Source organism: Varroa jacobsoni, unplaced genomic scaffold (genome assembly GCF_002532875.2).
Source record: "Varroa jacobsoni isolate VJ856 unplaced genomic scaffold, vjacob_1.0 scaffold_90, whole genome shotgun sequence".
Lineage (NCBI taxonomy): Eukaryota > Metazoa > Arthropoda > Arachnida > Mesostigmata > Varroidae > Varroa > Varroa jacobsoni.
The window spans coordinates 134227-149508 of NW_019212992.1; the positions used below are offsets into that span (position 1 = coordinate 134227).

At 39.7% G+C, this 15282-nt stretch overlaps 2 protein-coding genes across 10 annotated transcripts in view; both read left to right on the forward strand.

Annotated features, from left to right (window-relative positions):
- The window catches only part of LOC111264007 (pyrokinin-1 receptor), a 117401-nt gene extending 110357 nt beyond the window's left edge, over window positions 1–7044 (forward strand). For all 9 annotated transcript variants that reach the window (XM_086969887.1, XM_022839597.1, XM_022839585.2 and 6 more), the window contains 4 exons: window positions 2029–2176; window positions 4152–4286; window positions 5643–5773; window positions 6639–7044. In XM_086969887.1, the coding sequence (XP_086826013.1) occupies window positions 2029–2176; window positions 4152–4286; window positions 5643–5773; window positions 6639–6983 (759 nt within the window). In that variant the 3' untranslated portion in view covers window positions 6984–7044. The remainder of the gene's footprint in view (window positions 1–2028; window positions 2177–4151; window positions 4287–5642; window positions 5774–6638) is intronic.
- A 43-nt stretch (window positions 7045–7087) lies between these two features.
- Window positions 7088–14766, forward strand: LOC111264061 (uncharacterized). The gene is made up of 3 exons (XM_022839641.2): window positions 7088–7388; window positions 10320–10588; window positions 12836–14766. The coding sequence occupies exons 1-3, from the start codon at window positions 7197–7199 to the stop codon at window positions 12906–12908; spliced, it is 534 nt and encodes a 177-aa protein (XP_022695376.1). The 5' UTR covers window positions 7088–7196; the 3' UTR covers window positions 12909–14766.
- Window positions 14767–15282: the final 516 nt, after the last annotated feature.

Consider the following 15282-nt stretch of genomic DNA (forward strand, 5'->3'; position numbering starts at 1 on the left):
TATTACAACAAGCGCAGAAACATAGGTGAGCAGACCGAAAATCATGAAAAGGTTAATTATTTAAGGATAACTTGATGATAACTTTTAAGGTGTGCATCAACTCAAATGAGGCGAAACAGAGTTGTGATTTTTTTCTTTTTTGTAATGGCAGAAGCACCTGTGTTTGTTGATTAAGTGCCCGTTTCTTCCTGCCGTTCACAATGATAAAAGTCACCAGTAAACGGAATCGCTTCCCGAGTAAATATTACCCTCAGACGATTGACGCGAGCGGTCTTACCGTGCAATATATCGGTTGCAGGCCGTGCAAATTATACCTGTTGGATTGCCTAGAGTCGCTTGTTAAGGTAGAGAAAAGAAAGTAGCCAACGGCACTTGGAACTACGTATGAATTTGTTAGAAATTCTAATAATCTAAAAATAACATAATAATCTATATAAATCATAATCTAAAAAAATATATATATATCAACTTTTCTAAGGATAATTTTGCAGCCTGTATCCCTGTGTAATAATAACGAAGCAAATAAAGCAGTAAACTGCAAACAGTTATATTCTGCATACTTTGGGTAGAACACAAGAGCAGTACGGCTTGCGCAATGTTGCTAATAATATCCTCAAAAAAACCAACATCCTGTTCTACGAAAGCCAAGTTCTAAGGAAATTATGCCCAGTTAAACAATGGTGGAACCAACAGGTTTATACTGGAATAAGTTCTTTTCAAGTTACGTCACACCGTCTACGATGTGGAAGCGCTTGGCTGGGCAAGTCGTTACGTTGACGATGTTTCACTCAGCTATTGCGTAAGATGTCTTGTGATCAAACTCAGTCTAGTAAAAAACTGTCGCCGGCCGCACGGTGTCAACGGCTGTCACGGCACATAGGGCTGCTGTTTACAAAATTGGCGTAACCTGTTCCGCGCATACAATGAAACGGACAGCGGTAACCGTTCTATGACCATGTTAGTATCTGAGGGCAAATAACTTCTATGGACCGCATATAGTCATTTATGACAAATTATATGAGGTCTGAAAATATTATACTTCTACTGAAATTGTATACGGCAGCGTTCTATCTATTTTACGGCAGTATGCTGAATCAATAGAGCACGTATAAGAGAGAATCTGTCCGTATCGTTGAGCCCTATAGTGCTATCGGTACCTGTATATTGTGCATTGTCAAGCTAACATCTAGCTATACTTTAATCTCGGTGAATGGGCACCAATTTACAGCTCAGCAATGTATATATACAATGTATATATATAAATGAAATATATATATATATATATATTTCATTTTGCCGTATTTTCATCTTGTCTACAAAATGGTACGCGTGGCATAGGTGGAAATTGACCACTATAGTTAGCAAAAAATACGATTCAAGATTAAATTAAATGGTGGGTTAACAGATGGCCGGAAAGGCTGCTAATCTCTACTCGGAAAAATGTTTTCACCGAGTTTCGGTTGACCTATGGACTTGTCATAAGACACAATGCGTCCTCACCGTTGACTCAACGCTGCGTCGCTTCATTCTTGTTTTCATCAGATAAATAATACGCTCTCGCAGAGCAGGAAGATGGCCAAGTTTCGCAAGTGTTCGTTAGGTCGCAATAAAAAAGCAGGCAACGAGCTCTTAATAGACAAACCGCCGTTACTTTTCTTCGTGTGGTTTATGTTGTGGAATAATACTAGTGAATGAAGGATATAAACACAAATATCCTTGTTCAAACAGTGTGTTTATTCCGCCCAACCTACCCACAAATGCTATACTTTTCATATCTTTTGATTCTCACATTTGTAATCTACAGTGCTCTTCTGACCAGTAAATACAGTGTTATACATTTGCTAATAAGTCGTATGTTGACTTTGCACTGCAGCAAACGACAATAGAGCCAAAATTTGTTTTTGAATTTAGCAAAATCAGAGCCGTTACTCATCACTGACTGGTGTCACAGTGTCGATGTCACAATAAGAATTCTGCTCTACCTATATTGATCCATTGTTTCTGTTTTTTGGCGGGTTCATTTTACAGATGCAGCTACAACGATCGTATGGCGCTTCGGGAGGTTTCTGTGTGGGTCGCGCTGGGCCCGTCGCGAGCGACTGCTCCTCGCGCTATCACAGACACGATGGAGAGCGCTCGAAAATGCAGAGTAGAAGAGTCGTCGTCAGAATGCTAGGTTCGTTCAGTGGCTCACATATTGAATCAAAAGAAAGGCCCCTATTTTAAGCTGGTGGCATTAAGCCCTAAGCAGCAAAAGACAAATGCTACAGTCGATGGGCAGACGATGGGGTGGGGGTGCAGCTATCTAGCTGAACGTAAAATGCGGCATCTTAATAAATCGCCAAGCGCCTGAGACAATCCAGCCTGCGACAAATGGCAAATCTGAAAACTTGCAACATAGACGTTGAAAAAGTCCATTTTATTAGCAGACGACGTGGTATCATAAAAGTTGTTCTGTGCTTTTTATAATACCACGCGATTGAATGTTTGTTGTATAGGTAGATGCAGGAGAACAATCCGTTAATATGTCTTTTGATAGTAGTTAACTAGAAGCCTACTTCGAGATGCAACCTTCAAGAGTGAGGTCGTGCCCAATGTAAATAACTCGTGGAGGACTCGAGAACGTCTTGCTTAAGTGAAATTATCGTATGATTTCTGATCCAGCACTGCCCTGCATTAACACCTTATAAATCTACAGGTGACGAGGTTTCTTAGTTGCTTACTTGATAAAATCCGTCGTAAGGTCCGCTCAAAAAGACTAAAATCTCTGAGTCTTCAATAGCTTAAGATAAAATTCTGAGCAAAAATAGCCCGCTCTTATAGATCGATCTCGTTAAACCCTTGTATACCTAATACTTTTCCTCACTTCGAAACCCTACAAAATCAGAGATTAGTCGTATCTGACATAGTACTCAACGATCTAGAATGATCAAGGCATTCTGTCAGCAGATGAAGCTGTTCCTGGTCCCACCAGTTTCCACCAATGCTTTAGGACCGTAATCAGCAGGCGTTTTTTAGAATGCAGTCCTTATTAACGGCAGGATTGATGGTTCTTTATGAGCCTATTAATGAACTGAGATAAATGTGTGGTTGCATTAGATAATCCATAGATATCTGGAATAATTTCGGCCCCTTTCTCTGCCTAGTTGCAAGCCGTCATTCTATAGTCCTACTCCTAAGTACTTTTATTAAGCTCATAATATTACTGCGCCTGACCTGCGTATAATACCTACTAAGAGTATTTAGATGACGCACTAATTATTAGTCGTTTACGTTTCGGTCATTATCATTGGTACTTTCCAAACAATAAGTTTCAATAATTATAGGGGAGGTTTGGTTCGATTGACACTGGAATCTGTACGAGATGCGGTCGCCCCTGCTGATCGGTTTCGCAAGGGCAGAGGATGAACCGATAAACAGAAGTTCCACTATTTATAGCAATAATCATACTTATTTACAATTTTAATCTGTTCCCAATGGCAGAGATCAGGTTAGTCAATAAACGATGATCGTTTTCCACAATGCAATCTGGCACCGTTTTCAACTTAACAGGAACCAGTTATATATCTGTTAAGTTCCAGTATTATAACGATCCTGCTGGTCTTATGCGAATCCTCATTACCGATTTTCATCTGAGCGAGTTGTTACTACGAAATTAAGTCACTTTTCAACTCGAAAATGACGTTCTACATGTTTCTATCGTCATTATGATAAACTCCGAAGTTTTTCAAAGTAGACCCAGTTACACGATTTAGGGAACTCGAGGAAGTTTCACAAAGCACTTATATCCTGGCAAACGGTCCTCTTGAAATACTGTTTCGCTTGTTTGCTTATTAATAGCGGGACTTCGATAGGTCCAATGTATGAATGGCAGGACGTGCACCAGACGGACTTCACGAATGCTTAAGGTGAAGCATGTCGTTCAGTTTCTATCATCCATAATCGAAGCCCGATATGCAAAGGTTATCGACGTGCTGTATAAGTTCTCGAATGACGGTGATCTATTCTAGACATATATGCGTTCATTAAGTTAGCGATACCGATAGATCTGTGACTGTTGGTAAGTTCTAGGTATGCTCGTAGGCAAGCTCACATCAAGTTACGGTTGTTATTAGTAACAATTTATGATATTCTGGGTGCGTCATTTTCAGCCGCTGTGGTTATCGCATTTTTTCTGTGCTGGGCTCCGTATCACTCGCAACGACTTTTATTTTTATACGTTTCACTCCATGGAAATTGGAACGAAACCTTGAGAGACGCGAATCAAAAATTATATACACTTGCAGGTAAGTTTACCAGAATCGAATTATACAGGTACAAAACAAGATTTGTACTATAAAACAGATAGATATTGAATTAAGAAACATCAAAGGTCCGAACACTCTGTCGGATGTATCGTTAGAATATTGTGGGCAACCTGCCATTGATTTAGTGCACAATATAGGGTTGCTTCATAGCTCAAAGGTGGCAAAGTGTTCATTAGGTTTATTATAACAAAGTTTATGTCCCTTGCCCCCCTTTCTCTCTGCCTCGATATCATCTACAGTTAGGTTCGAAACGCTGATGAACTTGATTCACAGTTACAGTATCAATCGTTAATACCCGTTCAAAATCCAACATGTAGGTTGCTCCGTGTAACTTTTCCCGAATACAGTTAGCGCCGATGCGTCATATCAAATCGACAGAAAGCATTGGGGCCGAAGGATTGCATTGTGTAGAGCCAACTTGACTTGTGGATCAGCGTTGTGATGGTGGTGGCAACCCCTAATTTTAGAAATGTTTCGCTGGCGAGAGTTATTGTTTGATATCGTGCCGGTAATGGCTTTCACAGTTTAAAATGGCATTGATTGTTGATAACAACAAACAACTATTTTTAACAATTTCATCGTTTCAGATACGAACAAAAAAAAAAAACAATAGAACGTAATAATCGTCGCTGTCTGTCCTTGATGCGGCCGGCGACGTCCGGTCGTCTGTTATTAGTACTCTTATTGGACATCGACTGATTCTTCGTCATTAACAGAGGAATGGGAGAGGTCTATGTGTTGTAACTTCGACATAAACTAAAATCCATATATATATATATATATATATAATTGAAGCGTCTTCTGCATCAACCGCATTGAACGCTAGCATTATCTAATTAATGGTAGCCAACGCCGCTAAGAGATTTTACTCTTTATTCATATAACTTCTGCTCCTTTGGTTACAAGTTATAATAGTATTATATTATTTTTGTTGTTCAAAGTGAACAGTTTGATTCGATTTAAAGCCTATTTCATTCATGACGTAGCCAGAGAATGTAGGTAAGGCTACCGTGTCAAGGCTATACTAAGTTTTCGATAACTAGTGGGACCGCAGGCGTTCAATGAAAAAAATATAGAGAGCTATAGAGTAAAAAGGAAGTAGTATATATATATATATATATATATTATTTTTTTATATAATAATCTAGTGTAAATTAAAAAAAAAAGAATATATATATATATATATATTAGAAAAAGTGCTAGAGTATGATTACTAGAAAATAAACATCGATTGTTTATGCACATCTGACACTGTTTGATACAGTTTTAATTATCCCTTATTGGATCTTGAATAAGAGAACGGTGTACACTTCTCTACTTTGTTGATTTGTACAGGTTGCTTCTACTACTTTAATTCGACAATTAACCCGATACTTTATAGCATAATGTCCAATCGGTTCCGAGTGGCTTTTCGGGAAAAGCTGTGTCCGCCACGTTTCGGCTGTTGCGCCCTCTTCAGGCAGAAGGTACGATAGTCGTCCACAAAGACCTCCGTACATCTCTAACAACGTATCCAGATTTATGCCCTTATTATGCGTTGAATGCGTGTTTCTCTAGGGATGGCAAATAATCTTTTCGCTACGAAATTTAACGAAGGCTAAATTTGAGTAGGACCTTGCACTGGTCAGGACACTCGGCTCTATTAGCGGCAAAGTTGACGCAGCACCAAAGTCCCATGTCCTGCTGCAACGATCCGCCCCGACGCTGTTAACATTTTGCCTTCAGTATCACTCAACAGCGCACCGCTTAGCAAGCGAAAGCAACACTCTGTCCCTATTAAAACAAATCGATCTTAAGTCCTCCTCCTCTAAACGAGATTTTCGTATACTCTTTAAGCATGCGTCTTTCGATTTCCAAACCCTTGTATATACTATTGATTTGATGAAACTGACAAACTATATGGTACAGGTTGATAACCTCTAAAGATCCTTCAGTAACCAGCTCACTGAGTATATATGCTGAATGTCTTGATTTACAAGTATGGAGTGAACGCTGAAACCGTTTTCCGTCAATAACTAATAAAAACTATAGTTAAAAGACGTCTTACACGCTGACAAACGAGATAAAAGGCCAGGAGACAACATCTATTAATTTTTGTCGATTTTGCGCATAAATCACAACCCTGGATGACAATAAAAAGTATTAAATCATTTCATACAATTGATCATGTGGTTAAACAAAAGAATTAGTTCCTGCCGGCCGAATCTGATATCTCTAACTATTCAATCAAATTTTCAACCAGATCAAATTTTCTGGAAGTATGTTCCTCACACACATTGATGTATTTTGTGCCTGCGGATGTCTACCTTATATTTCTCGTGCTCGTGACAGGGTGACGACAATATAGCAGGTGGCCGAAGCGGACGAAGCGGAGGTGGAAACTATCGCGCTCCATCTGCCAGCTCCCAACCCAGTGGTGCGGCCCCGAATAGCGCACGACTAAAGCACGGTGTACATGGCACGACGCATCCATCGAAGCATACGACACCCTCAGTGAAATGGACGTCAAAAGACAAAGCTGGGCAGCAAGAAATGAATAACGCTGATGGACGAGATAATAGTCGAACGCTTATTTATGACAGTCAGCATCACATCAAAGTACCTGTCATACGAAAATTCAGCCTATCTGGTAAGAGCTCCGCTCAATTCAAATATCCCGCCAATGGAGATGAGTGATCAGAGCACGCCTAACGGAGGTGTCTGTAACTTTGTGTTTAATAAATTCGGAAACGATCTACTTTTTGCCTATTCTATAATATTGACTGGGTGCTATTACCTATTCTACTACAATTGATAATAATTATGACAGTGAAATCAGATGAAACATTATATAGCGTTACGCCGCAAAGCGTCATAGTATTACCGCATGGAGCCGGATGAAAGCAACAAATGAAGCTAAGCAAGAAGGACGGCTGTACTGATGTAGATAATTCATCATTCGTGCCCAATATACGTTTGCTCCTGAGTTATTTAGGAACTCAAAGTGAAGGGAATCTTATTTATGGATGTCGTACAGCGGTTAAGGATAGTTCGATCCACGTGCGTCGGCCTGCACAGAGCGGGGCTGCACTTAATAGTTCTGTAAGTATCATTAGTAGCCACCTGTCCACTAACTATGGCAGTGTATAGTCACTTGAGTAAAATAACTAAGCCGGTAAGATTTGCTTACGGCTGTGGTTAATACAGAGTTCAACGGGCGAATGTGCATGTTACGATGCAGACGTTTGAATTTTTTTCCAACTCCATGAAGTTCAGCTTGTTTTTTTCCTACAAATACATCACTACCGTCGTAATACCGTTATCGCCGTCTTACCTGGCAATGTCTTACCTGTATCTGCTCAGTAAAGCACGGATATCTTTTAACCCTATATAAGCGTCATATAATAAAAAAACTACAATGCAGCCATCAGTATCGAATGGAAGGTATTCCTATACGGGAGAAGTAACAGCGGATAGCGCTAGAGGCGACTTATTGCAAATGTATTAAAGATAAACGAACATGGCCTAATCTTTCAGCTACATGTATGTACTGCAATATGTCGATACGTCCAAGAAATAATAATTACTACGCATATTTAGTAAGTGCTTGATGGAGACGCCTTAGCAGGGTTCAACTCGAGATATTGGTGACAAAGGTCATAGGTCTATACTGTTATATAAAATATTAAATGAATAGGATGTTTATACCGTGAACATGTTTAGGCAATTATAATACTGATGCTACCTTTAACTATAAATGTGCTGTTATGATACAAACTTTAAAACCACAAGTAACTGCTACAAGCATGACAACTAGGTAGAATCTCCAACTTCCTTTGCTAGAATGTTCGTACTCCCATATATATTGACTGCGAAGACTGTACTTCACATTTATATAGATAAGTATGTATGTGATAAGTTTCGATACAAATTGACAGAGAGCTCTGAAAGCTCTATTCAATCTAATTCAATGTTTATATCAACATCACGCAATGATGTGCCAGTATTCGTTTGTTGATAGGCCACAGTACGAAAAGCCTTTTGCTATATATATATATATATATATGTATTTCACGTATAGCATATATTTACGTATATATTTAAGCTGCTGTACGCGAAACAAGTACCCATTGCTAGATATATCTACATCTATTGAAAGAGAGAGAAGGTGTGCGCACTTTTTTGAGCACGTCTAAGGCACCGGACTCTAGAAAGGTCATAGTGGCGATGGACTGATCCAAACAGGAGTCCTTAAATTTTTGTTCTCGGTTGTAGCCGTCAATTGAATACGGCCCCACAGACACTCATCGCTACCGATCGTAGCCATGATATGAAAACTTCGGAAGAGACGAGACGCGTTGTGATCATCATAACCAAGGGGCAAGCAAACGGCAACTGAAACATTATTTGAAATATGGAAATAGAAAGTTTCGATAAAAAGAAAAGCTGACACAGAAGACTGATCCACACGTTGAGTTCTGCATGACTGAAATTCGGACTGCTGACGAATATAGCCGAGCGAAACTGGGACAGCAGTATAAACAATTTTTATCAGAAGTTTTGAAAAATTAATTTTAACAATTCGTATTGTGAATAATAGCTTAATAATTGTTTGCGATTTGCATGCAACGCTTGCGAACGCTTCTGGTATTGCATCTACGATCGATATCTGTGTATGATGAAGACAGATCTCATAACGTAGCGCTGCGGAACACGTGCTCCGTTAGATGATTATTTAAATAATAGAAGAAAATACGTATAGTCTCAATCCAGATTTCTCTATGCAAAAATAACTAAAACGAGATTGTTATTATGAGAAAGTCTCTCGACCAGGTGGTTAACTCACAAGCGAAAACTGCTGCGCGTGCTTGGTACTGAAGCGCATTAGGGATATAGGGCGAAATCTTATATTTTTAGCATATATCAGAGTTTATCTAGACGTATTCTATGACAGACGGGAAAATATTGTGTTAATGTTTTCTCGTCAAACTAAAGCTACGCTCAGAGACCACAGAAACCGTCAGAAACCTTGCCCAGAGGATTGGCACCTACCCCTTCGTGCAGATTGAACTTGCTTTAGATAATAACAGTAATAATAACTATTTTTATTGTGCTAATAAGAATAGGATAGTATAAGTTCTATAGCAGTAAACATATATAAGTATTTTGTAAATGTCATATTGCAATTTCGTTTTAAATAGAGAGAGCGCCACGCCCGATGTCAACAAGTATCTTCTCGTTATAGAGATTTGGCGATTTTCAATGGTCAGTGGGGATCATATATAATTTAGTTGAGTGTCTAACGAAAAGGTATCGCCTGGTAGCTTCGGGAACCGAAAGGTCATCTCTAGGCACTTGCGTCTCTTATGACGTTAGCAGCTGATAAGAAAGTTTCTCTCATCAACTCCAGGTTTTTCCCATTTTTTTGGCAATAATAAGAACGTCGTACTCTCGAAATCGTTGAGTAATAGTAGCAAGTGACCTTCACTGCCGGAAACTCCTCGTGCCTTCAGCGTCCGCTAAGACCCGACTTCTATTTATTTCATAAGTAGCACACTAAACTTTATTAGAAAAGGTCTACATTTGTACAAAATTTTGCCTGAAGTCGTCGACTTTAGCTTTATTTTAGACCTACCTCACGCAATCACTCATCAACACAATGACAACCAAGCTAAATAAGTCGAAATGAGCAAACTTTCCGCTTATATCTTTTTTTGTCTGTCTGTCTGTCTGTCTGTCTGTCATATGCGACAGACGATAATATTGCGATAAATATTCTATGACAATATAATTTATTATCTGGTTTCTATCGGCCGCGGTGTTGTTTGTTGCATGCAAAATTATCTATACGTATCGTTGTTAACGTAAACAGTCATTTTCAATGAATTTCTCTCTAGGTCGAGAAGTTTATGGCACGCTCATTTGCGCGTTCACCTATAGCTGTTGTTATCCTGCCTAGATAATATGATTGACTCGAACAGCTCCTCAGGTTGGCGATATGGTGCCAGTATCTTTCATTTTACACTATTTTAGGAGGTTTTAGTCTACGAAAGCGAGCTTAATGAAGCGCTTCAAAGCGTCTTCGAAAAAAACAAGCGCGCTTCCGCTGGAAGTGTTGGCAGTGCGACAGCCCTTTGTCACGATTGCACATCCTGCGCTTCCCTATTTGTGCCCGGGCGTTCAGCCGCTATAAACGGTGACATCCAGGGCGATGGAACAAACGGCCATTCGAGGTCACGGGATGACTCGTCATATCAACAGGAGCCGTCACCGAAAGTTAACAAGAGTCAGGCATACTACAGGTAAGCGCTGTACCCGTTACAAGCTATTCAACTAGACACTATTAACACGCTTGTTATAGTTCGAAGTCTATTAGCAAGCGACACATACTAAATAACCTATGTAAATAGACACAGTGATTTTCTTACTATCCGATCACGCCCAGGGTTGGCCATGGTAAGAACATCTGTCATTGCTTGGCATGTAAAAGTAAAATACCTGTACGAACCGACAATTCATGTCTTTGAATTTACTACATCAGAGAGTTTCAACCTCTGTAGCACATAACACACTTCGATTGAGAATCAAAAGTTCGTGATTCCGAGGATTTCGAAAAAAATTAACATAAAAACGTCAATAAAAATACAGTTTCTTTAGCCAAATACAGTGTTAATTTCGACCTGCGTAGGCCAGAAACGATGTTGATAGTGGCGGAACTCCACCAGCGGGTGTGTTTCTTGCATATAATTATAATGGCAAATGTAACTAAACTTCGATCGTTTCGGGCGGTTAACGTCCGGTCTACCCTAACCTCTGACTGATGGGGAGATCGACAAATGCAAAGTCGAGATGAAACACCGCGCGCGTCAGTACGTTAAACATAAAACGTGGACGGAGCTTTTCATCTGCTCTCAGTACGTCGAGCATTTTTATCGTATACGGCAGAGAGGCCTTACTCGTGAAGTCTTTCGCGACAGCCAGCCTGAGGAAGAAAACGCCGATCGCGACCCCCACCACTGGCTAATGCTATTATGAGCGACTGGCGTGTCCATCACAGCATTTGTCTTAGAAAGGATGAAAGAGTGCATTACTGTACTCTATTCGTTGGAGAGATCGAAGACAATGGAGGCAATATTGAACGACATCAGATCCGGTTTTATACTTCGAGCCGATGGCGACAACTCGTGGTCAGAGCAGCGAAGCTCTTTGGAGTGGCGTCGACAGCCGCCCCTTGACTCTCTTTACGAGACTTCGCCTGGCTCGATGCTCTGGGTCCATATAGATACAATTTCCAAGACGAATTTTCACATCATTCACTGTTCACTTCAAATGGGTACAGCTAAAATTGTGTTCCATCCTGTTCACCAATAAACACGGTTGTCGCCTATTTGTACAAGGAAAAATGAAAACATCTCTTTTCGATTAAAAACAATACAAAAGTGCAATAGGGTAGACGGAATAACACGCAATTGATAGGGAGGAAAGCCATAGGGATACTGTGCGACCGTTAAGTTATGATGAAATACCTCTGAGAGCTGTTGTACAGTGGAAAAACATGTTGCGTTCGTTTGTGGGAGCACTACCTTCTCCACGACCGTCAACACGATTATCGTAAAATTGGTAACACTATTTACGGTCCGCCTCGAATGCTACTTTCTGTACTCCGAAGCGGGCGCTTGACATGTTTAGCGAGAAGAAGCAAGAATGAATTCGGTTTTTTAAGGGAAATATCACTTGGTGAGACTGAACGGCGTGCAGGAGAAACCCTAGTTAGGGTGAGCGGTAGGCCTTACTCCCTTCTTTACCTAGCCAGGCTGATCTCTTATTCGACTGTCAGCCTACATCATGGCAAAGTTTTATAGCTATTTCATTAAATTATACCAGATCGTGCGCTAGACCGAAAATATTACTTTGTTGTTTCCTTCGATGTTCGCTATGAGACTTTGCTTGCCGTTGATGCTATACTGATGATAATAACGGGCACATTTAGTTGGAAAATTAAATGTAGGACTTTTTCGAGATACCCTATAGCAAATATCTAGTCCAACATATATTGCCTGGCCGGCAGTACTTACAAGTATAAACGGTTGCCAAGGGTCGATGAAGCAAGCCCACTTGCTTAAGCTCATCGTAGGACTAAAAATATTTTCAAGTCACAATGAAATGAATAAATGCTTGGCTAATTCTTTAAAGGTGCAGGAACTCGCTCTTATCGTATTTTTGAAGAACCCAAGGCATGCATGCCACTTTAGCCTAAGATTTATAGGAGGACAGGTAAAGACTTTGTTACAGGTCTGCATGGAAAAAGTTATTGAGCTTTTATTTAGTATATGAGCATCATTTGGTGCGTTAGTTCAGATGTTCTTCCTCAGTTTCGCTATATATTTATCGTGGTCCGCGCTGATATTGGAAGCACAGCCGGCAGAAACAGAGGTCGCTGTGCACGTGGAATTCGTTACGTTAAGATACAAGTTCTTTCGTATTTAACGAACAACAACTTCGTGACATTTTTTAACGGCATCATTCTTCAATATTCTTTTTTACTTTAGGAGCATCAGCGGATTGACAACGCATTCGCTAACGACTCAACAAACAAATAACTTCTCCGAGTCGACGGTCTGATGCGCCACCATGATCATTAGCTGATGTCAAGTATCGAAATCCCTTGTTCCCGTTGTAACGTCATTTCCCGTTGATCTTATCAACCGAATGATCATAATTTTGTGGTGAGGCAATTACGATATTTAGTCACTACGGAGCAACCAGCGTATCGTTCGGACACTGGCCTTGCTAAGATCTGATACTGCGAGCTGCAGCCAAGCCACAAACTCTTCGAGTTGGAAAATATCATCTCACCTTCAAGGAACACCGTTTATGCCTTTCTTGGTTGTGGGCTCGAACGAGCTGCAGTTGATTCAACGTGTACGTCGACCGCGTTTTTCGGCTCTTATAGGTTGGAATATCAATCAACCGGGAGAACTAGTGAGCAACTTCTTAACGGCGGCCGAACGTGAGGATCTGTGGCTCTCTGGTTAGAAAAGCTCGTTTTACCTGCCCATTTTTTGACGATGACGAAAACGATAATATGTGTTTCCAGCAAAAAAGAAAAACATGCAAACACAGGGAGATTAATAATAGTGCGTTTTGCGTCAACCAATGAAGTGACATTGTATAGTTGATGAATATATTCAATTATTATATATAGTATATTTGGACTGAAATTGACTAGTGGATAAGGAGAACACTAAAGGGGACAGTCACTTACAAAACATCTTTTACTGGGATTTTTTGGTGTTTTTCTGGAATCTATTAATGACTCAAAATGAAAATGCCGTCTTTCGGCACATGAAATCATGTTAATTTCTGCAGTTTGTATAACAAAACTTTTCTGAAGTGAGTGTGGTAACTGCCGTCAGGCGGAGAAAGCAGTATTAAACATGTCTGCCCCTAAGTTCTACGAAGTTTAATTTAGGGTAGGAACGATGGAACTTTCCTTTACTGAGCTACATATTTAAGTTTAATTATTATTTTACCCTATACAACTGTTTTGTCTGTTACAACAAAGGAGTTTTGCTAATAACGTGACCATTGGTTCGTGACAATCGAATATTATTCAAGATGTCAACATAGTCTCAAGAGTTGATTTCAAAAATATGGTGGTAGGGTAGATAATTTCACAGGATGAATATAGCAGGTGCGCCAATACATACGCATATACAACTGTATAAGAATGGTTTAGATAGATGGAAGGATACGAGAATGCGCGAATAATGAAGCTGCTTGGCCTCATTAAAGCTTTTTCCGTCCCTGTCTATATGATACCAATACAATTGTGCTGTTCCAACACATTATGATCTTGAGGACGATATGCTAAAGCTAACAAATGGTATACATCATGGAATATCGTATTGAATGGCGATTCTCTACTGGGAAAAAGGCACGATTGATAATGGTAACGAACATTTGACGATTCTGTCATAAGATGGCAACAACAAGCACATGCAGAAGCTAGCGCAACGCGCACATAGAAAAATAGCTTTTCCTACTACAGTCGGTCTCTAGTATATGGCTATGTATGAATAAAGATACATAGAAAAGATACAGAGATCAGTTTCAACATGAAGCTAAATAGTCCCTTTCGCACATTCAGAAACCATATTCAGACTACCCTCAGCTATGTATAACGGCTGTTAGGATATTACTCAATGCTACGAATAGATAAAAACAACTTATATCAACGTCCGAGGAAGGTTTGTACATGTGAAGCTGTGTATAAATAGTAAGAAATGAAATTGTAAACGTTCAATATATTTTCTATCCCCGAGAAAGCATCGTTTGAACAAAGTTGTCAATATTTTCTGTGTCGATAACTGTGGGTCATATTTGTGGGTATTTCATTAGCGCGCTTGAATGTCTCTCATGTACATATTAAAACTCGAATAAATATGACTACGAATAAATATATATATATATATATATATCTATCAGCTCCTTAGTTTTTTGTAGATTCATCTTTAGAGTCTGTAAATAGTCGATCGTTGTTTGAGCCAAGAACTAAAAGAGCAAGGCTTAGGTAGGAAAAATCAACATTTATGGGCTCTAGCTGCTCACCATGCTGAGAATGAGACCTTGTCTACCTTGTTGGTTTCCAATTAGTGGAAAATTTAGTTGATGCGTTAAAGTAGGCAGTTAACCTGGCTGTAGGTAGAAACGTCGTTGTGTAGGTATGTGTAGGTAGAAACGTACCTCAAGAGTCCTGTCATACATATTTAGCGAACGCTAATATATAATACAAACCTCTTGCCACATCTGAAAGACCTATTGCTTCGTTACACTCTCAGAAGACTAGTCTTCTCTATTACTAGGCCGATAGTGGTGCGTGTCGTCTTGGAATGTTTCAGAAGCCGGTTGGCCCAACGTAGATTTCGCTATTCCGGATTATTAAAACTATATATATATATATATTGAAGACTGAAGTACACTGGAAACTATACGT